The sequence below is a fragment of the Zalophus californianus genome, chromosome 8 (genome assembly GCF_009762305.2).
Source record: "Zalophus californianus isolate mZalCal1 chromosome 8, mZalCal1.pri.v2, whole genome shotgun sequence".
In the NCBI taxonomy this organism is placed as follows: domain Eukaryota; kingdom Metazoa; phylum Chordata; class Mammalia; order Carnivora; family Otariidae; genus Zalophus; species Zalophus californianus.
In genome coordinates, this window is record NC_045602.1 from 50551349 (window position 1) to 50579094 (window position 27746).

General features: G+C 45.1%; 1 protein-coding gene across 8 annotated transcripts in view; it reads left to right on the top strand.

Moving 5' to 3' along the window:
- Positions 1-27746, top strand: part of SFXN5 (sideroflexin 5) — a 112894-nt gene that overhangs the window by 22608 nt on the left and 62540 nt on the right. For 5 of the 8 annotated variants that reach the window (XM_035728881.1, XM_027622148.2, XM_027622150.2 and 2 more), the window contains 4 exons: positions 756-833; positions 14286-14312; positions 14817-14871; positions 16739-16764. In XM_035728881.1, coding sequence (XP_035584774.1) covers positions 756-833; positions 14286-14312; positions 14817-14871; positions 16739-16764 — 186 coding nt within the window. The remainder of the gene's footprint in view (positions 1-755; positions 834-14285; positions 14313-14816; positions 14872-16738; positions 16765-27746) is intronic. The other 3 variants (XM_027622149.2, XM_027622152.2, XM_027622153.2) reach the window with 1 other exon arrangement.

Sequence of the window (27746 nt, forward strand, 5' to 3'; positions counted from 1 at the left end):
CCCTGGGTTCATGACCTGAGCCAAAGGCAGACACCTAACTGACTGAGCCACCCAGGCCCCACTGAATGTGCTGCTATAAATATTCTTATACAAATATTTTGGTGGACAAAGGCTGCCTTCTGTCACTGTTGCTGTCTCTTTAGCTTTTAAGATTTTACACATGATACAATTCTATCTTCTTCTTTTCCCTCTCTCTCCCCATCAGTTACTGTAACCATATGCACTTTAGTATGTAAATCTCTGCTAGTGTTTTTAAAATGTTGAAAAAAAATTATATGAGTATTACAGAAATATGTTATCTTTATAAAAACTTTCAATATTACAATTAAGATTAAATTTCCTCCTGACACCCCTTGCCAAATCTGGACCCTTTCCTCCTACCCCAAGGTAACTCCTGTCACTAATTTGGTGCATCTCCTTCTAGAGGTTTTTTGATGCATTTATACACATAAATATTCTCATAGAAAATATTGTTTTCTATGTGTGTGTGGGCTTTGTTTGGTATAATGAATGGCATCATACGGCTCTGCAATTTACTTTCTCACTCAAAAAAATATGTTGGAGATGGAATCACATGCAGATCTATTTCACTTTTTAAACTGCCCAATAATATTCCACAGTATTATCAGACCACTGTCATTTAACCATTTTCCTGTAGAAGGACACTTAAATTGTATCCTTTATTGTTTGCAAGGGAAAGAGTTGCAGGAGCCCTGGATCTGTGCCCCTCGATGTCTTTTTTCTTTCCTCTGCAGAGACGTCTCAGAGAGGCTGTGCAGCTGCTGGAGGACTACAAGCATGGGACCCTGCGCCCAGGCGTCACCAATGAACAGGTAATTCTGCTGGAAGTGGGGGGGAGGGGGCAGGAAGGCAGCAAAGTCACATCCCCTTCCCTGCAGCCAGAACCACTCTCTTTCCTTCATTATCCACTTCTATGCTATTACATAGCCATGTGGACTTCTGGCTTTTTGGAGGAGACATTCAGTTCTCTCCCATACCCTGGGTCTCGTGGGAAGCATGGAGGCTGATAAGGCAAGTGAGACCCAAAGGCAGTAGTTTCCTGGAGCTGATGTGTATATCTCTTCCCACTTCCACATTCAGTGACATCACAGTGGTAGCTTGAAATCAGCCATGTGGGAATATTTCTACCATGGAAATTAGCAAATGCATCAAATCAGGACTTTCTTCCCAAAAGAACTGATTTTTAAACATTTACTAGTATACCACTACTCAAAAGTTCAGGTTGAGGATGGGAAAGACAGGGGAGGATTAGTGGGGATTAGGCTAGAACACTAATTTCATTTTTCTTTTTTTATATCAGGTAGGAACCTGAACTAGAGCTAAGTGAAATGTTAATGGTTGTGTTTGGTTTGAAGGAAAGGTAGAGGGATGGACTGTAGGGCTACTTTAATGATTATAGGGACTGAGGTTTAACATGCCAAAGTTTTTCTTTTTGTTTACAAATTTTATTTCAAAATCTTTTAAAAAATTAATTTCGTACTTTTTTTTTTTTTTTCAAAATAATATGTGCTCAGGGGCACCTGGGTGGCTCAGTCGGTTAAGCATTTGCCTTTGGCTCAGGTCATGATCCCAGGGTCCTGGGATTGAGCCCCGAGTTGGGCTCCCTGTTCAACAGGGAACCCCCTGCTTGTGCTCTCTTGCTTGCTCTCTCTCTCAAATAATTCAATACATAAAATCTTTAAAAAAACCCACAAAAGTAATATGTGTGCATAGTTCAAAAAATCAAATAGTACTAAAATATCTGAAGGAAAAATAGTATGCTGCCCCCATCCCTCCTCAATTCCCATTCCTTTTCTCCAGAAACAAATACTTTTAGCCACTTCTTCAGACAGAAATCGATGTCAAACTAATATGCTTATCTATAGTCCTATTTTTCACCTAGTTATTTTGTATTCAGCTGGATTCAACTGTCTTGTTATTTACCCCCATTAAAAAACACACATCTCTTCCCCATCCTCCTCACTCTCCCAAAATAGTTATTATGGATTTGGGGGTTTATGGGTATTCACAAGTCACATTATTACAATGATATAAATAGCATTTACTAATTTTTGTTTTCTCTCTTGTTCAACTTTATGTTTTACCTGGAGTTAATGATTGCCTTAGTTTTTCACAATGGCATGGTTTTCTTTATACCGTCTCTACCTCTTACTACATCCTCTAGCAGCCTTTCGATATTTTCAGTGCCTCCTTTCAATCTGAAGACTCCTGTCCTTCAGTTCCCTTTTCCCCTCCGAAATTTTCCTTTCTGGTATCCAGCTCCTCCAGCTCCAGGCCTTCCTGTTGGTGTACACTTTCATTTTGGTGGATGACCTCTTTTAGTAGCTTCCTAAAAAAAGAGTAAATGGGAAGAAAATTGTGAGTCCTTTTATGTCTGAAAATTAATTCTGCACTCAGTGTTTTTCTTTTTAAGGCTTTTTTTTGTGGGGGGGAGAGAGAGAGAGAATGGGGAAGGGGTAGAGAGAGAATCTTAAACAGGTTCCATGCCCAGTACAGAGCCCCATGCGGGGCTTGATCCCACAATCCCGAGTTCATGACCTGAGCAGAAATAAAGAGGCAGACGCCAACCGACTGAGCCACCCAGGCACCACTGCACTCAGTCTTAATTGACAGTTGGCTGAGAAGAAAATTCTAGGTTGACAGATATTTTCTTTCAGAATTTTGAAGACATTGCTCTATTGTCTCTCACGTCAGTATAGCTTTTGGAAATCTGATACATTTCATTTCTGATTCTTTGCAAGTAACCCATTTTCCCTCTTCGGAAATCTTTAGTATGTTTTCTATTAAATTTATTTCAGAAATTCCACAATGCCATCTCTTTTAAAATTCACTATTTTGGGTTCCTGGTGACCCCTTTTAATCTGAAGACCCCTACTGTCAGTTCTGGCAAATTTTCTTATACTGTTTCTTTGATAATTTCTTCTTATTCTGCAGTTCCTATTAGTCAAATATTCAACATTTTAGATTGATACTTAGATTGTCTTATATTTTTTTCTCTTCTCTTCCATCACTTTGTCATTCTGTGTGGCTTTAAAAGAAATTTCCCTGAGTTTATTTTCAGCATATTGACTAAAATTTTAACTTCGGCTAGTATAATTTTAATTTCTAAGAGCTCTTTGATTGTTTATTTTTAAAATTCTTCTTAATAGAATTCTTTTCCTGTTTTGTGAATACAGTAGCCATCTTATCTCTCTGCATTCTGGAAGCCACGTAGGGAGAGGAGGCTGGAGTCCCAATATTCGCTTTGCAGACTTTCATTAATTTCCCTGCTTTGAATCTCACCTACTCCCATCCTCCACTGTGCTGGTGTTCCCAAGTCTGGGATCACTTGGGTTCAGTTTCTCCAGAAGGTTGATAAACCTCCAGTATCTGGGGAACACAGGTGAGAGTGGTAAAAGTCACCTTGCTATATATAGCAAAGACCTTGGGATCTTACTGCTTTGAGGACAGACTTTTAACCAATTCCCTGTGTTTAGCCTTATGATTAGCCCTTTTTCCTAAGGTACCTGGTCCCTCTAAGTCTTGAGCTCTGCTGGTGTTTTGAGGGCAGTTGACTGGTTCTTTAAGCATGGGCTCTGCAGGCACTTAGGGGATGGTTTCTTCCTCTCTACTGGATCAGTTACTAAAACTCTACTTATTTTCCATCCAAAACCATGTTGTTGTCCTTCCTCTGCTGTTGTCTCCTCTTCCATTCTTTTGGTAACTCTATGAGGCACTTCCCTTGCCTTCTAACACCCTTAGGTGCAAAGCCCATGCTGAGGCTCTGGGCTGCCAACATGACACACTAGTAGTGCTTGGCTGGATGTTCCTGGAGTAAGTGGCTTAGCCATCAGCTCTCCCCAGCCCAATTCATTTAATATGTATTTATGTATTTATGGAGCACCTGCAGGCCAGTTTTGGTGCTGGAGCCTGGGGGAGAGAACAAGGAACAAAGTAGACGAGAATCTTGCTTCATGGACCCCCAGAATCTAGGGAATGATTGTGAAAAGCCATGATACTGTAGGAGAGCAGAGGAAGGTGTAACCTGCCCAAACTGTTTGGAAGAGATTCTTGCCTGAGATTTGAGGGATGAGAAGGGGCCGGCCAGGAGACGCCGTGGATAGGAGCTGTCCAGGTGAGGAGGCACATCATGAGCAGAGACAGCAGGCCCCTCCAGGGGAAGTCCAGATGAATGTGCTCGACTTGGCCACTTGAAAGGAGGGCAAATGTGTGAGCTGATGGAGCACCTTGGCCAGACGTCCTTGTGCAGGGCCCTGGGGGGTGATGGGAGATGGGACAGTGCTGGCTAGACAGCGTCTGTCTTTAGGCATCTGTGCTGCCATTAGGAAGGACAGGCCGTGACCAAATCATCCCTGAGCACAGTACTTCCCTCTGGCATTGGCACTGAGGAGCCTGGATGGCATGACCTGACATGCCCTCCTTAGACCAAAGTGGTGCTCAAACCTCTGCAGTTCCTCTTGGACCTGTCAGGGGTGAGTTCAGCCCCCCGGCCCTTCACCCTGCGGCGGCTCCCAACCCAAGCTCCCTCTAGCTGAGGTTGGCCTCTTGGGACTCCCTCCAGCATCCAGAGTTTGGCAAATGAGGCCACGTTTCTCCTCTCTACTCCCTTCAGTAGCTTAAAGTTGCCTGTCCTGTTTCCTGGGCCTCTTTTGTTTTTTGTGCTGAAAGCCCCTATGTGCCTCCAGGGAGCTGGGAGGAGGGGCGGTTGGGGGGGGGCGGATCTTGGCACTAGCCGTGCTTCCCAATTCTGGCTCCTGTTGGTGATGCCTGCAGTGTCCATCTGGTGGGTGGGTAGCACAGTGCTCTAGGTGTGAGCCTGCTGCTCGGCCCCCTTACTAATCAGATCCTCCCTCTCCCTCCCTTTTTGGTCCTCCTGGCTCTCCAGATCATCAGGGATTGGACTATATGGACTCGGATTACAATGCTTCCCCCACTTGGGCCTCCTCTACAAAGCTGCACCCCCTCTGGCCTCCACAGACAGGAACCGGATGGGTGGGTGATGACATTTAAGCCGAGGGTTTGGGGAAGCCTCAGCAGTCTAGAGTTAACGGTGGTCCCCCCATTCCTGATCCAGGCTGGCCCTGCTCACGAGTCATGTCCAGGCCCAGGGTAGCTCTTGATCTCAGCCTGGACAGCTGCCTCATCTACCCTGGGCTCTGTGCCTGCTCCGACGTCCTTTTGCAGGCGTGTGGATCAGAAGCCTGTGGCTGCCTCCTGATGCCTGCGGGCCTGTCCCCATGTCACGGGCAGCACTGGATAACCTGCCTACCAGTTTGTTATCTAACCCAGCCTCCGGTTATGCCATCTCACCAGCGGGTATACACAAGTGGATTGCTAGTCTGTTCACACCTGATGGCCTTTGTTTGGTCTTCTGTTAGTGGGTGGCTGATATCTCCTCCAGAGACTGTTAACTTGTTAAAAGGTTGCTATACTAGTGAAAAATTGTCCTTAGGATAAAATAAAAATAAGTAGAATTTACCCTTTGGGCTTGACAAGTAGAAATTTGATGTGCTGGGATCCCCAATAAAGACTGTAGCTCTCAGTTATACGACAAAGCCATAGATGAGAGCAAAAGTGTAAGCATAGGCAGCTGGACTAGATTTCTGGATATTGACTCTGCTGTGGGCTTTATACACCGGAGTTTTGCTGCGATGGTTGGGTGTGCATGGAGATGGGTGGGGTTAAAGGTGAGAGACCCCCTTACGGTAACGAGCCACCACTCACTTGGTGCTTACCGAGTTCCAGGCATTGCCCTAAGTATTAATGCTTTACACGTATTTCAGTTAATATTCACAGGAACTCTCTTTGGTAGGTGCCTGTATTAACCCCATTTTACAGGAAAGAAAACTGAGTCTCAGAGAGGTTACATTTCTTATCTAAGTTCCCATAGCCAGGTAGATCCAATGCCCATCTTTTACCTAGTACTTGAAGGTGGATTTGGAAGGGAAGGGAATACTCTGTGGAGTGGACTAATATGTGCAAACCGGGAGGCAGAGGAGCTTGGCATTTGTGAAGGTCTGTAGCCCAGTTACACCTGTGCGGTTCATACACAGTGCACACCCCGGGCATCTGCTGAGCATCCTGTATGTAGTAGGTGCTGCGGGTGGTGAGCCCGAGGGGGAGATGAGCATACCCCGTTGCTGCCCTCCCGCAGCCAGCTCCCAGCACAGATGAGGTCACCACACAGAGGTGGGCGCTAGGGGCTAGGCTGGAGGGTAGGCCGTGTGAAGTTCATGCCGAGGCAGGTAGGAGTCCAGCAGGGAGAGAGTCTTGAGAATGCAGGGGGTGAGGAAGGCCTCATGGAGGGGACACAAGTGGTTGGTATAGTGTGTAGACAGAGACCTGCTGCAGTGAATGGGACCAGAGGGAGAAGTGGAGTGGAGTGGAGAGAGAGATGGGGTCGGGGAAGGGAGAGAAGCAGGGAGGGCAGATGGGACCAGAGAGAGGAAGCTGGAGAGGCAATTGGGAAGTTACAGATTGCAAAAGTGTTTGAGACCCAGGTAGAGTTGCTCGATGTGCTGTATGGGGCAAGGGGAAGCTACGGGAAGCTCTTGAGCAAGGGAGTAGCCTGAATGCGTCCTGGGATTGCACTGGTCTGAGGGCCAGCTGGTTGCAGGAGGGTAAGTGCCGTTAGGGAAATCAGCTTGGGAACTCCTGGAGTGGGCACGAATGTGTTGAGCAGGTCTCTGGGAGCCCCTGTAGGCTTCTGAGTGCAGTTCTTGCCCATCATTTCACATTCCCCAGGAGCCGGGGGCCAGCTCACCTTATTAAGTGCCTACTCTGCACCCAGCATAACCTATTGGTCGCCCAGGGGCCCCACGAAGGGTGGATTCTGCCAGCAACCTGCCAAGGAGAAAGGGCAGGTAGTGTCAGAGATCCTGCAATCTCCTCCTCTGGCAGAGTGGAAGTGGGGTCAGCTGTGTTTGGGCTTTGCTGAAAATAGCAGAGAAAATACCAGGGAGTTAAAAATACTTGCACCCCCAAATCTTCTCTGGGTGCCAGCAGCTGGCTGAAAGGAAGGCTTGGCTGACATCTCCCCTTCCTTACCCTGACCCCTGGCCTCAGGCTTCTGGGATCCTGGTCAGGAACCCACCCCTCTGGGCTAGCCACATTCTGGCCCTTATGGTCAGCATAGGACAGGCCAGTGGGCAATCGTAGCTGAAGCATGTGTAGGATGTGCTAGATGTTGCACCGGGTGCTGTGGATGCATCTCTGGGCCAGTGCACTGCGGTGGCCTCCTGGGGGGTCTCCCTATTTTACCTGGGCCCCTCTGTGTACTTCCAGTATAGCACCCAGAGTCATCTGTGAACATATACATTATTTTATTTGCTCCTTGGTTCCAGGGTTTCTCAGCCTTGGTACTATTGGCATCTGGAGCCCGATAATGCTTTGTTGTAGGGGCTATTCTGTGCCCTAGGATGGTTAGCACCATCCATGGCTTCTACGAACTAGATGTCAGTAGCACCCCACCCCCCAAGTCATGACAACCACACATTGCCAAATGTCCCCTGGGTGCAAAATCACCCTTCTGTAAGAACCACTGCTCCAGAAACTATGTAGTGTCCCTGCTTTCCACTCAGAGTAAAAGCCACAGTCCTTAGAAGGGCCATTCCTCTGTGATCTTGTCTCCTACTACTCTCCCTGTATTCAGTCCATGCCAGTCAACACCGGCCTCCTGTGCTATCCCTCAAACATCCTGGGCATGCCCACTTCTGCCTCAGGGCCTTTGCACTGGCTGTTCTGGCTGCCAGAACAGTCTCCCACCAGATATCTGCATGACTCACTCTGTCCTTCAAGTATTTCCTCCAGTGTTACCTGAATGAAAACTACCCTGACCCCCTTCCCTGCTGCTGTACCCTCCTCTCCACTGCCACCACACATGCACCCTCTATCTTTGCCCTGTTCCACTTTCCCATGTTTCCTGAAGCACCCACCCTTCTAACATAGCAGAGAATTTACCTAGTATTTATATTATTTTTAGTTTATTGTCTGTTGCCACTAGAATATAAGCTCCATGAAAGCAGAGATTTTTGGTCTTTTTTGTACGTTGATGGGTTCTTAGTGCCTAGAGTAGAGCCCAGCACATAATAGGTGCTCAGTAAATATTTGTTGAATAAGTGAATGAATTTTCTTTAATATTCACAGTAACCTTGAAAGTAAGTATTCATATTCCCATATTACAAATGAGGAAGTGGAGGTGCAAAAGGATTAAGTAAATCCCCAAATCACCCAAAATCACATGGCCAATAAGTGGGGGATCTGGAATTCAAACGAGGGGTTGACTCCCAGGTCTGCCCTCTTAGAGAAGCTTCATGTATACAGGAGAAATGAGTGCTGCTGAACTAGGGGGGAAATGTTCTTTCTCCTTTTAGGAATCTGTAGGATTGGGGGGGTACCTTCACCCCACATAGACTTGCATATGTACGTATTACCTGGGAGTCACCATGGCAACAAAATTAATGGCAAGGAGTAATGGGATTGGCCCAAATGATAAATTAGGAAGGTTTTTTTTTTTGTTTGTTTTATGGAGGCATCCTTTGCTTTACAGAAGGATCCCCTTCGGGCTCCGTTTAATTACCTTCTGGAGGTTGTTTTAAATAGGCTCTGTCTCTGCTGCCTTTAGAGGTTTGGAGAAGCAGCTTGGAAGGAGGCAGAGGGGAAGGGGAGTGAGCCAGACTGGGGGCGGTTGCTCCTCCATCTGGGGTCTGGGTGCTGGGGGTATGCCCTGCTCCGCCCCCAGAAGGCGGGGCTTTTCCTTCTGTAGCATGTTTGGGGCCCAGCCTCTGCCCCTCCCCTGGCCTCTACACTGGGGTTCTAATAGGTTGAGATGGCAGCTCTGCTGAAGCACTGGCCATTTCTGAAAGCAGCCAACTTCTGCATTGTTCCAGTAACCTCTCACCCAGACTGCTCCCCCTGCCCCCACTCTGTCCTCATTGCCCACGCTGAGAAACCAAGCAAGGTCCAACATCTCACGTCCACACTGGTTTGTTGCTGCAGTGAGTAAGGTCCAAAGGATTGGGGCCACACATTTTTATGTTCCGCAAGAGGCACGGAGGGACATGGGCTGAGCCCAGAAGAGACATGCCATGTCGAGGAATTTGCAGGTTAAAGTGCAGCTGCTTCCCAGGCTGAAGAGATGCCAGGACTCTGTCCTAGATTCTCAGTGTGATTGGACTGTCCACTGCCCCTGTTTTGCTTCCCATCAAATGCTTTACAGCCCAGGATGATCCTCTCCTGTAACCTGTGTGCAGGACTGGCTTGTGAAACGTCAAGCTAGCAAGCAGCTCTTGGCTTGGGGTTCTGCTGCCATTCCTGCCTCCAGCATCTGACTCATAGGTCCAGTGGATTCCAGGGAAAAGCCCAGACCCAAGGTGTCAGACCTGAGTCCTTGTCCTGTTCTCTGTACGGGCTGGGTCTGGCATCATCACACAGGAACGGGCCCTTCCTGCCCTTTTTCCTGCCTGATTAATTAAAAAAAAAAAAAAAAAAAAAAAAAAAACTAAGCCTAAGGTGTGCAATGGCTTGCACAGGAGACCATGCACATTAGTGGCTGAGCCAAAACCGAAATCCATGACTAACTGTTGTTGTTGCAGCCTAGAGATGGATGAGCCCAAACAAGATCAGGTCATGACTAGGAATTTTAGTTTAAAATGGAGATGTTCCTCCCATCTCACCTGCCTGCTGAGCTGGGAGCATTGCTGGATGTCACAGACACTACTTTTGGTTTCATTCCTTCTTCTGTATCATGGGAGGCGATTTCCTATAATCCCAAATGGCTTATCTTAGTTAGGGTTATACTAACTGCTGTAACAAAAAGATCTCAAAATGTACCAGCTCAAGTAAGTTAGGAAGTTTCTTTCTCTCCCATCAAACAGTTCAAGTTCCAGGTGGGCAGATGGCTCAGCTCCACAGGATCACTCAGGGACCCCAGCCTCCTTCCATCATGTTTCTCCCCCATCTCCTTGGGCTGTCTTTCCAGCCCGGGCTGCAGCCACGCACGTGCTCCGGCTCGCAGGAAGGGGGCAAAAAGCATGGTTGGGGGGTGGCAGGTGCTGGCCAGGGAGAAGCCCATCTTTCTTCCCCTCAGATGCCACTGGGCGACTCAGGCACATGGATGAGCCTAACTGCAGAGGAGGCTGGGAAATACAGCACGGTAGGTCGGCCACCTGCCCACCACTGTTCTATTATTTTGGAAGAAGGGGACATAGATTTTGTTGGACACTTAACAGTCTGTGCCATAGAGGTCAATAAAGAGTTTAGAAGTTGTGCACCCTATTTCTCTTTTTCTAGTGATTACTCTTAATTTTTTACCGATTATTTTGAATGGGGAACATACGAAAAATCTACAAACTTCTAAGCTATAAAACGAGTAGAGGATAAAAAATAAGTTTCCCCAATTGCTCCCCTTCCTCTCCCTAGAGTAACCTTTAGTTTCTTCTGTATCCTGCCAGAGATATCTGCATACATTTATCCTTTTTCTTTATATGCTGATGGTATGATAATGACAAGTTCAGGGAAAGTCACTGGAGCATGGTCATAATAGTAAAAGATGGGACAGTCACTAAAGGACAAATGCCAGATGATTCTACTTATAGGAAATAGCTAGAGCGGTCAGGTTCACAGAGAGGAGGATGGTGGGTGCCGGGAGCTGGGGGAGGGAGGAATAAAGTGTTAGGACTTATTGGCTACGGAGTTCCAGATGGGGTGTGTGAAAAGGAGGTGGATGATGGATGGCGGTACACTGGTGGGAGTGTACTTAATGCCATGGAGCTGCCACTTAAAAATGGTTAGGATGGTAAATGTTCAGTTATGTATATTTTTCCACAAGAAAAAAAAAAGATGGAGAATAGCCTAAAAGTCCACTCATAGGGTACAGTTTACAATATATTCATTCAAGGTTTCTGTTAGGAAGCAGAGGGCTGCTCTCTGCCCCCCGATATGGAAAGATCTCTACAACATGTAGATGCCTAAAGGGACAGACCAACCAGCACCAGTGTGCTAACATTTAGAGACAGGTGCAGGTGGCGGTCGAGAGTGGGGATTCGGGAAACAGACTGCTAGGGTTCAGATCCCAGTGCTGCTGTGGGACTGTGGGCAAGTCATGTCCGTTGTCTGTGCCTCAGTCTCCGTATCAACAAAGTGGGGGATAGACTATCTCCTGCCTCATGGGGTTGTTGAGGAGATTAGATAAGTCAGTATGTACAAAGCCCTCAGAAGGACGTCCGACACACGGCGCTTGTTCGCTAAATGTGAATGAATGAGTGAGGATGAATGAATCCGAGAGGTCATGAGCTCTCGTTCTGGCTCTGCCCGACACCTTGGAGGTAACTCTGAGCTGTGGTTTCCTCATCTGGCCTGTAGAACAGGTTTCCGAGGGTGAAAATCAGATAATGGGCGGAAAGGTGCTCAGCCAAAGGGAGAAGCATGGAATTAGCGTGTGAGGCTTTGTCGTCGCCTTGTCTCCGTGGCACGGGCCTGCCCGGGGCCGTGGGTGTGGTGGTGTCATTGCAGGGTGGGGAACACCTCTGTAGCTCTGGGTCCCTGGCCTGGCCTGGTGACACCCTTGCTGAACTTCTGCCTTTGCGGATGAGCAGCATCCGCCTACTTTTCCCATCCCTGCTCCTGGGGGGGTGGGGGTGGAGGGGGCAGTCCTTCAACCTGAGGGGCTTGGATGTGCCCATGGGTTGCCAGCACTGTGCTATTCAGCTGGACTTGGGCAGGAGGGGAGCAGCAGGTACTGGCGAGGGGCATTAGCCCCTGGGCTGCAAGGAGGAGTTTCTGGGACCCCAGGAAGATGTCAGCTAACCCTCTTCCTCTTCTCGCGCCTCAGGCCTGGCAGTCACTCCAGCCAGACCAGACATCGATCTGCTTCAGAGGCCCCTGGAGAGTAGGGAGAACACGAGCCTAGAGGCCAGGAGGCCTGGCGGCCCATCTCCATCCTGCCACCAGCTCCTAGGACCCTGCTGAATTACTTAGTCTCTCTGAGATGAGTTTGCTTGTCTGAAAATAATCTGTCCACCTCACAGGCGTGTTGTAGCAGTAAGACAATAGAGATGAAGTTGCTTTGAAAAATAATCAAGTCTGTTAAAAAATATATTGCTCATTTGAATGACTTCTCTGTTTTAGGCATTCATGGAGCATGTTCTATAGGCTGAGTATTTTAGATATACACATCTCATTTAAACCTCTGTGTTAGTCAGGGTGAGCCAAGCACTGTAACAAACAACCCCAGATTTCAGGAACTTACACACTAAGGTCTGTTTCTTTTTCATGTCTGAGTCCAGTGCTGCTCGGGAACTGGGCACAGGCCATCGTCCAGGGCCTGGGCTCCTTCACCTCATGGCTTTGCTGCCCCACCAGCCTCCACTGGATCCTGCCTTCCTTCCTTCCTTCCTTCTTTCCTTCCTTCCTTCCTTCTGAATTGTATGAAGAGATCTGCATGGTTTTTTTAAATAAAATTTAATTTTAGAATAGCTTTGGATTTTCTGTGTGCCGAGCACTGTGGGAGATGCTGGGTGACAGCCTTGGAAGACAAGCTCCTGCCTCCAAGGAGCTGGACCTAGAAATAGGAGATTCTGATCCTGGGTGGGAAATACGGGGTGTCAGGAGTCTGTGCACAGGGCCTGGGGTCGCACCGAAGTTGGTGCTGGGATTGGAGGCACTTTCTGAGCAAAGGGGATCAGCCTTTTATCACTTTGTTTTACCTCTTTGCTGTTACGCTCTGACTTACCTTCTTTGGCCAACAGCAATTCTGCATTTGGTTTTTCTCCCTTCAGTCCCCTTTTCCCATAATTATTATTTTAAAAAAATCGACCACTTCAATCTTTGTGGGTCTGGAATCACAAACAATCAAATATGTGAAATGTATCTAAAATAAGGGTAATTAGGCTGTGAATTAAGGGTTGAAGGACTCTGATGTGAGTAAAATGCATAAATGTGAATTCATCAATCTTATGCTTCTGTTTCTGCTACCTGATGGCCTTCTGCAGCCTAATTTATTTATTTTTTATTTTTTAAGATTATTTATTTATTTATTTGACAGAGAGAGAGACAGAGAGAGAGGGAACACAAGCAGGGGGAGTGGGGGAGAGAGAAGCAGGCTTCCTGCTAAGCAGGGAGCCCCCGATGTGGGGCTCGATCCCAGGACCCCAGGATCATAACCTGAGCCGAAGGCAGACGCGCCAATGACTGAGCCAGCCAGGCGCCCCCTGCAGCCTAATTTATGTTCCAGATGACAACAGTGCCACATAACTGAAGCATAACTGAACCATTCTGTTGTAAAACTAACATCAACTGCTGGCCACCTCCCCCTCTCACCTCATACTTTCTTGCTCCTTTAAAAACGCACTGCCTTTGCTTTGCCCACATGTACATTTTTATTTACTATGTTTTCTTGGTTCCAAAAGTTTCTCTTACCACATTTTAACGTCTCTCAAATGGGATGAGTCTTTTAATGGACGGAGGTCTTGGGATTATGTTATAGTTTTCCTTCTTGGTGGCACATGATAGTGCATCTTAGGGTCGCTGATATCTTAGACTCAATGAGATGCAGTGTTTATATCATTTGAAGGAATTGGCAATGGTTCTGTCCGTCCAGCCTGTCTCCCACACTGTGCTGGAGAGAAAACCTCACCGCTTATTTGAAAGCAACTTTCTTCTCCTTCTAACCTTCTTATAACAACTACAACAATAGGGATAATAATACCCACAGCAGTCAGCAGCGGTGAAGCACCTACTCTGTGCCCAGCACTGCTCCAGGCACCTTTCCTACACCTCTTCCACGATGGTGGAGACACTGCTATTACCCGCATTGTACAAGTGAGGAAATGGAGGTTCAGAGGAAGGAGGGGCAAAGCCAGGAATCCAGGCAGTCTGTCCAGCTTTGAAAAATCCATGCTTTGCTGCTTCTAGTGATTCCGGGAGACGTACTCAAGTGTCTTCACTGAAACCTTAGAATTAACTAGAAAATTGCTGGAAGAATTTTTCAAGTAATTTTACAGCGTAGCCAGAATAGAGAACCCCTGGTTTGGATGGTCTGCGTGAGATCCCCTGGTTCTGCTGTCCTGGGATGCCTGATGCCACAGTCCCAGGGAAGCTACCAGGCCTGGGGGCACCAGGACAACCTGAGCCTCTTAACGCCCTTTGGAGCTGGGTCTCTTGGTTAAAAAAATGTGGCTTATGAGATCTTAAATTGATAAATGCTTTTAATTTTTGTTTCTTTTCTTTTTCTTTTTCCTCTCTCTCCCATCCTTCCTTCCTTGCAGCTCTGGAGTGCACAGAAAATCAAGCAGGTAATTCAGTTTTGGATTTGTTTCCTTCCTTCGCCCTGCCCTGTCGGGATTCACGGCTGTGCGGCTCAGCCTTTCCCCTCCCATTAGCCCCCAGCTGCCAGCCCAGCGGCCTCACCCTTCCTTCCTCCCTAATACCGGGGCCTGAGTTTCTGACTGCCGGAGCTCGGCCCCTTGCCTTTCCCTGGGCCCCTGAGCTCCTTCCCTGTGGGGTCCTTCTACGAAATCCTTCTTACATGCCTACTAAATACCAGGCATGGGGGACAGAGGACCTGCAAGGTAGATGCAGTCCCATTCCCCTGCGTTCAGCTTTAAGCGTGAGTCAGGGAAAGCCCTGTTGGTGGCCCATGTTTTGGTTTTCTCTTGCCTGGAATGATGGGAAAGGATTGACTGCCCAGTCCTTCTGGAGGAGCTCTCCTTTCCCTCCTTCCTCCCTCTCCTGTCCCCTTGTCGGCTCCCCCACCGCTCCCCACAGTCACCCTGTGCCTTGTTTCCTGCTCTTGCCAGGCTATTCTACACCCAGATACCAATGAGAAGATCTTCATGCCCTTTAGAATGTCAGGTAAGCCGGTGGGACCCTTCTGATTCTGCCTAGCCTCGGGCACTTACCATGGTCACAGCTCCGGGAGCATCCAGATGCAGCAAGCTGAGGAAGGGCAGAACCTGTGACACACGTGGCCACATTTGCACCTGCATATTCACCTTGGCTCAACCTGACAGACCTCTGGCCAGGCCTCAGAATCACCTATGTGGCTTTAGAAAAAATGTGCCTGTCTGCTTTTTCTGCCTGAGCAGTGGGGGTGGGGCGGAGGCCTCCACAGGGGAATGTGGCGCTCCCCGCCCGGTTATACAGTACTCACTGAGCGGCAGCCTCGGGGGTGACTCCCGGATTCGGGCAAGCCCTGCCTTCTGTGAGTCACTCCTCCCTTACCTACCTGTGCACACTCTGCTTTTTCCTTCCAAACCATGTTCCCTTAAAGGCAATTAAGCCCCAGGCTCCCCTCTACTCCAGAAAGCATGCACTGCATTTGCATGAGTGCCCACATGGGAGGTGGATCCCCATTCTGTGGAGACCAGTGGCAGAGGAGGTGGGGTGGGAGAGTGGCCATAAGATCCCTGCGGCCAGGAAGTCCCTGCCCTGTGGTCACTGGAGGGATAGCTCTGTATGCATGAGCTTAGTAGCCTAGAAAGCGCTTGCACGCACCGTGCCTGGGGCTAGTGTGTCTGTCCTACCTGTAGTTCTGAGAGGTTGCAGGCCTTGTGCAGAGTCCCACGGCAGAGTGCTGATGCCTCCTCCCTGCCATTTCTCAGTGCACTGGGGCACTCTTGCAGGGTTGGGTGGAGGGCTCCTGGCTACTGCCTTGGAAGGTCCTCAGGGGAGGGGAGAAAGGGTCTCTGTCGGGGGCTGTTCCCAGCTGGGTCAGTCAGGATCCCCACCCCTAGAGAGCCTGACCTCATGTGGGTGAGAGAAAAAACAACCATGTTTCATCACTGTGCCAACTGAGGCCCTGCGTGCCCGGGGATCCTCCTTGCTTGGCCGTGAGGAACTCCCAGGCACAAAGGCCGGATCGTCTTGTAGCCATGGCTGTAGGTGCTCCCAGTCCCTGCATGTGGCCACAGCAGGTTCTCACTTGGGGCCTGGATTCTCTTGTCACTGTCCAGGCAAACCTTGGGTCTGTCTCCAGAGGAATGTGGGCGGTAGAGTGACATGACGGCTCATGTGCATGCACAGTTACACACTCTGGACATGAACCTTTGCTTTAGAGAACTCAGATAAGCGTGGTTGTCCACTGTCCCACCACCGTCTGACTGGCTGCCGTAAGTCAGAGTCAGGGACACAAGGCCGCCCACTGACAGCAGGGTGGGGTGCTCTCTCCTGCCCTACTGAGGATGTCCAGCCAGGGTACGAGAAAGTTACAGAGGACCTGTGGCACGTCGAGGTACACATCTCAAGTGCGTGGGGAGTTCCCTTTCCAGAATCGGTCATGATGCCGGGGAAGTAAAGATGTGTGCTCGAAAGGCAAGGTGAGAGAGGAGGGCATTTCAGGGCCTGTGAAGACAGCGTAGTGTGTGTAGTGAGTGTGGGCTGGGGACGTCGTACCTCATGGAGGAAATCATGGGAGGAGCGCTGAGTGTAGCATGGTGGCCCCCCAGCAGTGGGCAGCCCTGCCCTCAGCAATGGGCCTCGGAGTTTTGGAGGCAAGTGAGAAGTGTCTGGCTAAAGGGGGACAGAGAGAGGGCGGTGGAGGGACACAGGGAGCCTTCTATCCTGGAGGGCTGAGTCAGGAAAAGGTCTGCGGGTGGAGGTGCCCCATCAGGGCCATTGACAAGACAAAACCTGGAGGTCTCTCCCACTGTCTCTGTTGAGAGGTGGTTGGGGTGGAGTGGGGTGGGACTGGAAGACCTGACCCTCTTCTCTCGCCTCGCAGGTTACATTCCTTTTGGAACGCCAATTGTAAGTATTACCTTCAAAGGTTTTTCTTTTCTAAAACATTTTTTATTGTATAACTTTACATCATTGTTCATAAATATTTGAGATGTTGATTTAGGATGCATTCCTGGAGGGGAATTATCAGATAAAGTGGTGTGTAAGTCTTTTTAATTCTCTAGATGTGTATTGTCAAATTTCTTTCCATAAAGACGTGCGGGCCGATGTGCACCCAACACGGAGCCTCGGAGTGCCTTTCTCCCTGTACGCTCCCCTCCCGAGTATTGTCACTAGGATGTGCTAGTCACAGGGAAGTTTTCCCCAAAAGCTTAGGAAGTCAGAAAATAAGCACACCTTCTGAAACCTAAAGTTTAAAATGAATTCAGAAAGGATTCATTATTCTTTTTGCTTAGTTTTGGCATCAGGGTTAAGTTGGCTCTTTTAAAAAAAAATATATATATATATATATAAATATAAATTTATTTTTATATATATTTAAAAAATATATATATATATGAGCAAAACTAATGTACAGAAAGGCACATTCATCATAAATGTACAGCCTGGTAAGTTTTCACAAAGCAAGCACATCCAAGTAATGCACACTTAGGTAGATTTAGAGTATTGGCAGCATATCAGGAACCTCTCCTGCACACCTCAGTCCTACAGGAAATCACTTTTCTGACTTCCTTCACTGTGTTCCAGTTTGGCCTATTACTGAATTTTATATGAATGGAATCATCAGGATGTACCTGTTTTGGTCTGGCTTCTTTCACTCAAAATTGTTGGTGAGACTCATCCATATTGTTGCATGTGGTATTAATTGGTTCTTTTCTCCTTGCTGACTGCATCATATCCCCATTGTTATAACTGTATCAAAATTTATTTATCCATCCTACTTTTGGTGAACATTTGGGCTGGTTCTGGTTTGGAGTTCACAAAAAACAGTGTGGCTTTGCACATGATTGTACAAGTCCTTTAGAGGATGTTTCCCCTCATTTCTCCTGGCTGATAACCCAAGGTTAAAGAGAGAACAATGAAAGGCAGCGCGTGATCCTAGAACCAGGATCGGGATGGGTGTGTGTGAAATGGTATGTGGTCTCTTGTAAAGTGAAACATACACTTACATCCAGTGTGAGCCAGCAACTGTGCTTTTAGGCACTTACTTCAAGAGAAATGAATACATTCACAAATGTTTATAGTCGCTTTCTTCATATTAGCCTAAAACTGAAAAAAAGAAAAGAGTGACCAACAGATGCTAAAACCATGAGTGAAAACCTGATTGGGAACAGAGTCATTACCCACTCTCAAAGTTTCCTATGTATTTCATAGATATCATTCCTTTTTATATTTATTTGCAGGCCCCCTCCTGTGAATAAGAGCTTTTCCCCCTTCTGCCTCCCCCTTTAATGTTTTTTAAATGATCAGTATGGTCAGTGCATTTTTTGTATTCAGTAACAATTTACTTCTGTTATTATTCATGTTGATATATAAATTGTGCCAAATGTGATGAAGAGGAACCCTTTAAAGCAGTTTCTCTGTCCATCTGATGTGTCCTCCGTATCCTTTGAGAACTTCAAAACTTTTGGGCACAATATATGGATATTCCAGACTCATCTTGTAGTTTCTGTGCCCCAGTCCTGGAATCGTGCATTTCTCCAAAGAGCTCTCATTCCGTTCAGAGAATGGTATTTGGATACCAAGATCTGAATGCGAGGTGTGCTCACTGTTACTAGAGAGTCATTGTTTCTAGGCCCTTTTAGCATTCAGAGCTAGGAGATACAACTTCAGAATGATGGGTTCATGCCAATAATTCCAATCCAGCATCTTAGAGGTCTTGCACTCCTCGCATTTCATATTTATATCTCCCTTCTCCCTGAATGAGAATCCAATAGCCATATACGTACTCTCTTACCAAATCTTATACATGAATGAAAGAATTTCAGAATTACTACATCAGCCCTACTCCGCATAAGTGTATTAAGTGAAACTCAAGATTTCTTTGAAGTTCTTAGAATATATCCTACTGAGAGTATGCAGAGAATTGTGTTCAAAAGTTATTTGAATTAATGTGTAGTTGTTATTTGTTTGATATACAGTTAGGTTTATTTGTCGTTGTTGGCATTCAGTTTTAGTTGCTTCCCCGTTCTTATTGACTTGTTTTTTGAAACTTGTAAAATGTTAACATCGTTCAGAAGTCAAAGCTCTATAAAAAAGGCACGATACAAATCCCATTCCCGTCCGTATCCCTTCTATGTCCTGCCCACCCATCCTCTGTAGGTAAACAATTTTATCTTTCTTATTTCTTTTTGTAAAAATAAGCAAATACAAACATATTTCCCTTTTTTTCTTATACAAAAGGTCGCATTCTACATATACTCTTTGCACAATGTTTTTTTCCACTTAATGACATATTCTGGAAATCATGGCCCATCAGTTTACAGAGGTCTTCCTCATTCTTTCTTTTTAATAGCTATATGGTAGTCTGCTGTGTAGAAGTATCATAATTTATTCAGCTAATTTCCTGCATGTGGGCATTTAGACTATTTCCACTGTTTTGCTATTATGAAGAACGCCAGAATGGGTAATCCTATGCATGTTGTTTTGATACTGTTAGAGATGTATCTTGAGGGTAAATTTCTAACTTCTGTGAAAGGCTAATTAAATAGACATTTCTGGAAACACTGAGCAAGAAAAAAGATGCAGATACACATAGTAGGAATAAAAGGTACCATAATTATAGATACAATAAGAAGTTTAAAAGATCAGAGTACATTGAACGATCTGGGGTAATAAATTTGAAGACCTGGAAGAACAGGACACATTTCTGAGAAAGTACAGCTTCCCAGAGATCGCCAAGAGGACATATAGAATTTGAATAGACTATGAATAGAGAGAAATTAAATCAGTTGTTTCAAATATATGCACCAAAGAACAAAGAAACAAAACATCACCAATAGACTCCCACAATCTTTTTTTTTTTAAAGATTTTATTTATTCATTTGAGACACAGAGATACAGAGAGAGAGAGAGAGAGAGAGAGCATAAGCAGGGAGAGAGGCAGAGGGAGAAGCAGGCTCCCCACTGAGCCAGGAGCCCAATGTGGGGCTTGATCCCAGGACCTGGGATCATGACCTGAGCCGAAGGCAGACGCTTAACCCTCTGAGCCACCCAGGCGCCCCTAGACTCCCACAGTCTTCCAGGTGACTACTCTCAAGAGAATAACCAAACTCAATTTTCGCTTAACTCCTAAAAGAGAATAAAAAAGAGGAAATGTCCCCCAATTCATCCATGAGACACTTTGAGACAAATACCAAGAAGTAAATGGAAGAAAGAAAAATTATAGGCTAATATCACTTAGGAAATTACATCTAGAAGTCTAAGTGAAATAATAAGTTGAATCCAGCAATGCATTAAAACATGTCATCACCAAATAATTTTTACCAAGAATCGTAACATAGAGAATGTATTAATATAGTTCATCACATTAACAAATTGAAGGAGAAATGTGATAATCTTGGTAGATTTAGAAAAATCATTTGATAAAATGAAACAACTCCATTTATGACTTTTAAAAAAAAAAGTGGATTAGATTCAGAAGGGAAGTTTGTTAACTTATTGAAGTCTATCAAAAAAATAAAATCCCAGGGCGCCTAGGTGGCTCAGTTGTTGGACATCTGCCTTCGGCTCAGGTCATGATCCCGGGGTCCTAGGATCGAGCCCCTCATCAGGCTCCTTGCTCTGCAGGAAGCCTGCTTCTCCCTCTCCCACTCCCCCTGCTTGTGTTCCCTCTCTTGGTGTGTCTCTCTCTGTCAAATAAATAAATAAAATCTGTAAAATAAAATAAAATAAAATCCCAACCCCAAAGCAAGCACCATTCCTAAAGATGAAACAGGTAAAGGTAAATTCTTAATGTCTGGAACAGGGTAAGAATACCTGATATCCAACATTTTCCTGGAAGGAGATGTTGCTAGTCTTTCCTAGAAGACCAGCAAGTACAATAAGATATGAAAAAATAAATAAGTAGTAATAGGATTGGAAAGGAGGAAACAAAATCATTCATGAGGATAGACAAACTATTGGAGCTACTATTTTTAAAAGATGTCTGGTTGTAAGACCAGTATAAAAAAATTGTTGGAGGCCCATGAACCTATAAAAAACATTTAGAATATGATATATTTTTTAAAAAGATAGCATTTATAATAGCCCTTAAAACTATAAGGTACAGTGGCAGCATTTTTCTAGGTATGTCTCCTGAGACAAGGGAAACAAGCGAAAATAAACCATTGGGACTACATCAAAATAAAAAGCTTCTGCACAGTGGAGGAAATCAACAAAACTAAAATTGACAAAACTACCAAATGTAGAAGATATTTGTAAATGATACATCCGATAAGGTGTTAATATCCAAAATATATAAAGCACTTACATGACTCAACACCAAAAACCAAATAATCCAATTAAAAAATGGGCAGAGGACCTGAATAGACATTTTTCTAAAGAAGACATGCAGATGGCCAACAGACGCGTGAAAAGATGCTCAACATCACTCATCATCAGGGAAATGCAAATCAAAACCACAATGAGATATCACCTCACACCTGTCAGAATGGCTAGAATCAAAAAGATGAAATAACAAGTGTTGGCGAGGATGTGGAAAAAAAGGAACCCTCATGCACTGTTGGTGGGAATGTAGACTGGTACAGCCAGTGCAGAAATCGGTGTGGAGGTTCCTCAAAAAATTAGAGATAGAATTACCATATGATCCAGGAATTCTATTTACCCAAAGAAAATGAAAACACTAATTCAAAAAGATACATGCAGTCCTATGTTTATTGCAGCATTATTTACAATAGCCAAGATATAGGAGCGATTCAAGGGTCCATCCATAGATGATGAATGGGTCAGGAAGATGTGGTATATATGTATACCATGGAACATTACTCAGCCATAAAAAGGATGAGATCTTGCCATTTGTGACAATATGGATGGACCTAGAAAGTATTATGCTAAGTGAAATAAGTCAGACAGAGAAAGACAAATACCATACGATTTCACTTATATGTGGAATCTAAAAAACAAAACAAATGAATAATCAAACAGCAGAAGCAGACCTATAAATATAGAGAACAAACTGATTATTAACCAGAGGGGAGGGGTGTAGGGGAATGGACAAAATGGGGTGAAGGGGAGTGGGAGATTCAGGCTTCCAGTTATGGAATGAGTAAGTCATGGGAATAAAAGGTACAGCATAGGGAATATAGTCAATGGTATTGTCATAGTGTTGATGGTGACAAATAGTAGCATCTCTCTCTCTCACACATGCACAAAGTATCCCTGTTTCAGTGAATACTGTCTTGAATTCTACTTCATCTCATATCAATATTTCTATTCTCGTTTTATTTGCCTTGTAAGTCATTGCCTACACCTTTGTATGAGTGACATTTAATTTCTGTGTCGTTTTGTATTATATGGCTCCTGACAAACTATAGCTGAATTTTACTTCTTCGCCCAGTTTGAGAAACACGGTCTTTAATTTTAATAATAAGTTCATATTTTTTCTGCCACTGGTTATTGTGACCACTTATCCCAGACATCAGGCAGTTGGTTGGTTGGTTGGTTGGTTGGTTCACTAAACTTTGCTGTTGTTTCCACTTCTTTTCCTGATTTGTGCTAGAATGATCTTTTCAGTTGTCCTTTGGTTTCTTAAGTAGTTTGGAAAGGGAAACCGCCTACTTTTCTCTAATTACTATTCATCTGTAATATTTTACATACTGGTTCCATTATATTTACCCTATCAATATCAATAATTGAATAATAAATATGACCTTCTCAACCCTCCCCATATAGGAAGAGACTTTTTTAAAAGAGTCATTTGTTTATTTTAGAGAGAGCGTGCGCACGTGCGTCGGGGGAGGGGTGGAGGGAGAGAATCTTCAAGCAGACTCCCCGCTGAGTGCAGAGTGCTACTCAGGGTGCATTCCCATAACCCATGAGATCATGACCTGAGCTGGATGCTTAACTGACTGAGCCACCCGGGTGCCCCAGGAAGAGACTTTTAACATACCATTTTACTCCACCCGCTACCATTTTACCCATACACACCTGCCAAGATTCTGGAAATAATTTGAAATTTCATCAGATTTTTTGAATCCTTGCTTAATTAACACCTGTATGAAACTTCTCAATTACTTAGGCTGTGTGTGTGTGTGTGTGTGTGTGTGTGTGTGTGTGTGTGTGTGTGTGTGTGTGTATTCTATGTTTGGCCGGAGCACTTCTTTGAATAATATTCAGAGTGTGTGGGCAATATACTTTTTGAGTCCTTGCATATCTGGAAATGTCTTTTTTTTCTCTCTCATACATGAACAATAGTTGGCCTGATTCTCTTTTCCTTTGTAGGTAAACCTCCCCCACTCCCCTTGGGATCCTTTGGTATTTTTTTCTCTTTTATCTTTGGAGTTCTGAAATATCCTCAGGATTAAAAAAAAAAAATCTTCTCTGTATATTTTATAAAATTATACAAGTAATACATGAATATGTTCTTTGGAATTCAAAAATACCACCAAGACTTTTTTAAAGAATATTTTAAAAGTTATACAAGTAATACATGAATATGTTCTCTCAGCTCAGAATTCAAACAATACAAAAAACGTAGAAATTCCCCTGACGAAGCTCAACCCCAAATCTGCTCCCAGAAGTAATCTCTGCTAGAACTTTGATGTGAACTTTCAGGCTTTTTTCTAGGCATTTGCATATATAGGAATAATCATTTAAACATTCTTTTCTGTTTTGTATTTTTTCCATTAAAAATATAACAGTGTACTTAATTATCTACAATACCTTATTACACTTAGCAGTTTGCCTACATAAAGATCTGCTTCATTCATTTGTTTCTTCCTGCTGAGTAGTATTCTCTCCCCTAGTGATGGATTTCGGTTGTTTCTGATTATTTGCTATTGGAAATAATAGTGCTTGTGTGAAAAATCCTTGTGAACTTCTTTTTGTACAAGTATGAAGACTGCTCAGAGGCCCATTCTAGAAAGTGAATTTGCTGTGTAAATGGCTATGATCATTTGCATTTTTGACAGCTATTGCCAAATTACCTTTCAGGAAGGCTATATTTCACTACACCTTAGTAACATTGGTATTCCTATTTTTAGACTTTTTTGTACACCAACCTGATGGGAGAAAGGTAGCATCTCACTATGGTTTTAATTTTTATTTCCCAGAATACCAAAAAGATTGTGCTTCTTTTCATCTATTTATTTACCATTTATATTTCCTCTTCTGTGACTTACCTGTTTACATTCTTTGTCCATTCTTCCATTAGTTGTATTTTCCTAATTGATTTGTAAGAGTTCTTTATAAATTTGGATAATAATCCTTTGAATTATATACATTGCAAATCTCTTCTCCCAGCTATTTCCCCTTCACTCTTTGGTGTCTTTGTTGTGGAAAGTTTTAAATATTGATGTTTTTAAATATAATGATCTTTTTGGGGCACCTGGGTGGCTCAGTCAGTTGAGCGTCTGACTCGATTTCAGCTCCTGTCATGATTTCAGGGTCCTGAGATTGAGCCCCACGTCGGACTCCGAGCTCAGCTCAGAGTTTGCTTGGCGTTCTCTCTCTCCCTCTGCCGCTCCCCATGCTCTCTCTTTTTCTCTAAAATAAATAAATAAGGGATGCCTGGGTGGCTCAGTTGGTTAATTGTCTGCCTTCTGCTCAAGTCAGGATCCCAGCATCCTGGGATCCAGTTCCACATTGGGCTCCTTGAGCAGCAGGGTGTCTGCTTCTCCTTCTGCCTGCCGCTCCCCATGCTTGTGCACGCTCTCTCTGACAAATAAATAAAATCTTTGAAAAAATTAAAGAAAATAAATAAAGAAGATCTCTTAAAAATATATAATGACCTTGCCTTGGGTTGGGTTTGAGTCCTGGTCCACCTTTTCACCTCCATCTCCTTTATTAAAATAAGCAGATTTGTGAGAGTCATGTCCAGGAATCAGCTCTTGGATGCATTTATCAATTCTTCTGTTTCCATTTTCTAATTTATTCATTTCTGCTTTTGTTTTTATAATATCCTTTTTTTTCCTCTTTGGTGTGTTTGTGGGGGTTTTTTGTTGTTGTTGTTTTGGTTTGGTTTTTTTACCTTGAATATTTATTCTCATTCTTTCTTTCTAATAAAAGTGCTTAGGGCGGGGCGCCTGGGTGGCTCAGTCCTTAAGCGTCTGCCTTCAGCTCAGGTCATGATCCCAGGGTCCTGGGATCGAGCCCCGCATCGGGCTCCCTGCTCCGCGGGAAGCCTGCTTCTCCCTCTCCCACTCCCCCTGCTTGTGTTCCCTCTCTCTCTGTGTCTCTCTCTGTCAAATAAATAAATAAAATCTTAAAAAAACAAAAAGTGCTTAGGGCTGTGAATTTGCTTCTGAGTATATCTAATACCTGGCTGTATCTAATATGTGGTAGTATAGGGTGATCTGTTTTTATTTTCTAAATGAGTTTGAAATTATGGTTTTGAATCATCTTTAATCAGTTAGGTAGTCAGAAGAACACATTTCATTTTATTTTTTAAAAGATTTTATTTATTTATTTAGAGAGCGAGCGAGAGCTGTGGGGAGGGGCAGAGGGAGAGGGAGAGAGAGACTCTCAAGCAGACTGCAGGCTGAGCGCAGAGCCAGACATGGGGCTCGATCTCACGAACCTGAGATCATGACCTGAGCCAAAATCAGGAGTCAGACGCTTAACTGACGGAGCCATCCAGGTGCCCCCAGAAGAACACATTTTTAATCACAAGTGATTGGCCTCTTTAAGATGTATTCTTTTGTCATTATTTTCTACTTTGTTGTATTTTGTTATGACCTCTACAGTTCTGCCATTTGAGATGTATCTTGGTTTTCATTGTAGCATACTATATGATTAGACCAGCTGGGATTAGGACCATCTGCATATTAAAAAGTTCAAAATAACAGTGGCTTAAATAAAATAATTTATAACTCTCTTATGTCAAAGAAGTTTAGAGATAGGTGGATCCCCATAATGCTACCAGGAACCTAGACTTTCATTTTTCTACACCATTCTCAGTGTTGGCTTCTGTCATCAAAATTACCTCATAACCCAGTATGGTTGTCAGAGTTCCAGCCATCACATCTACATTACAGGGAGGAGAAAGATGGGAGGAGTAAAAGGATGTACTTCCCAGTGGGTCAGTTCCCTTTAAGGAGACTTCTTCAAAGTCTCACACAACAGTTCTGTTCACATTTCGTGTAGAATCCCCCAACTATAGGGATTCTGTTACTAAGAAAGAAGGGAAGAATGGTTAATATATAGGCAAAAAGAATGTGCCATAATAATTTTAATAAATATTCCATCAACACTTGAGAAAGAAAGATATATCATTTAGCAATATCATCTCTTTACCAAACCAGAGAAGTTGAATTCGGGGCTCATTTCCCCATAAGAGGCCCAGTGGACCCTTACTTATACAATTAATGGCTGCCATTAACTGGGATGAAGTAGCTAACCCAAGGGACACCAGCACTGTCTCTGGTTCACAAGGTGTTATTTTTTTTTTTAATGACACCCCATCATTTTCTACTCTCTTCTTCCTACCCAAGACGAGTCAGTTATTCCAAGGTCACTCGAGCCTTGCAGGCATCCTGGGAACTTGGGTGCTCTCCACTTGTGTGTGGTTCAGGGGTTTACTGCTGAAACAGATGCTGTGAATGTCCTCTGAGGACCAATCCTCTCCCAGCCTGGAGCAAATATCCCTCTGTGAATAAATGTGTAAGGTATGAAAATAGGGTGCGCTGGCCCTGAGATCCTGTATGAACACTTGACGGCGGAGAATGGGCAGCATGAGCTGGGACATCTCTGAGCAGGTCTCAGTGGTGGCTGGAGCCAAAATGACAGTGCTCACCTAACCCCACTTCCTAGTCCCAAATATTCATATTCCAGGTTTCAGAATAGCTGGCCCAGAGGCCAGGGCCTGCGAGGAGTCATTGGACAAAGAGAACCGGTGGCCTTCTATCTTGGCACTTTGACTCAGATAAGCAATCAGAGGGCTCATGGTCCCATTCCTTCCTGGGCCACGGCCTGGCCTCGCATGGAAGGAGCACCGTGGCTGTTCTAGTCCTTCTACCAGAGCCTGGCTCCCACTGGCCACATCAGCTCCCCTAAGGCCCCCGCCGTCGCCTGGTAGCACTGAACATCTCAGCAAAAGCCTGGTCTGAAGGGGACTGAAGGTTCCAGTCCACACCTTAGGGAAGCCCCTGGTGTGATAGAGTGCGTAAGAATTATATACATGCAGAAGCCACTAAAGTGCTTACCAAAATAGAAATGGGGTGCTGGCGAATGTGCTAGGAACTGGGTCCCTGAGTGATGAAGGGAAGAGGTGATTAAGTCTGGCAGATGCCGCAACTGAGATGCTTCTGGAAACAACATCCCCGCTTCCTGCCTAGGTGAGCATCCCGGGCGCGACCCCCCTGTGGTTCCCGCCTTGCCTGAGAGTAACCCCGCCCCCACCCTGCTCACTCTCCAGAGCTCAGGAGAAACGAGCTGGTTTTCTCCCAGAGGCTGGTGCCAGTTTAGTCAGCAGATTTCACAGATCCACTGGCACCCATGTAGTGTCTTATTTTAAGCTTAACATTTGAAGATGGGAACTTTTCCCCCTTCGGTGTGTGGCAAAGAGATCCCAATTTATACATAAGCATGGTGGCTAAGCCAGTGCACCGAGGCTGTTCCTGAGGCGAGTGCGGTTCATGGCACCTCTTCTTCGGGTACCTTCCCAAAAGAACCCCGCCAACCGTGGTTGCTTGTAACTGGCAGTTCTGTTCCCAGGTTTCCACTAAGCGGTGTGCAGCGCTGTCCCTTCCATGCACACGTGGCTGGGGGGAGGCAGGGCCACTGTGGTGGTCCCCGTCCTATCGTCTCTGCATTTCCCCGCCAGCCAGCCTGGACCCTGCACCCTTGGCTACCAGAATGTCTCACATGCCAGGAACTAGGTTTCTCTTGTGGGC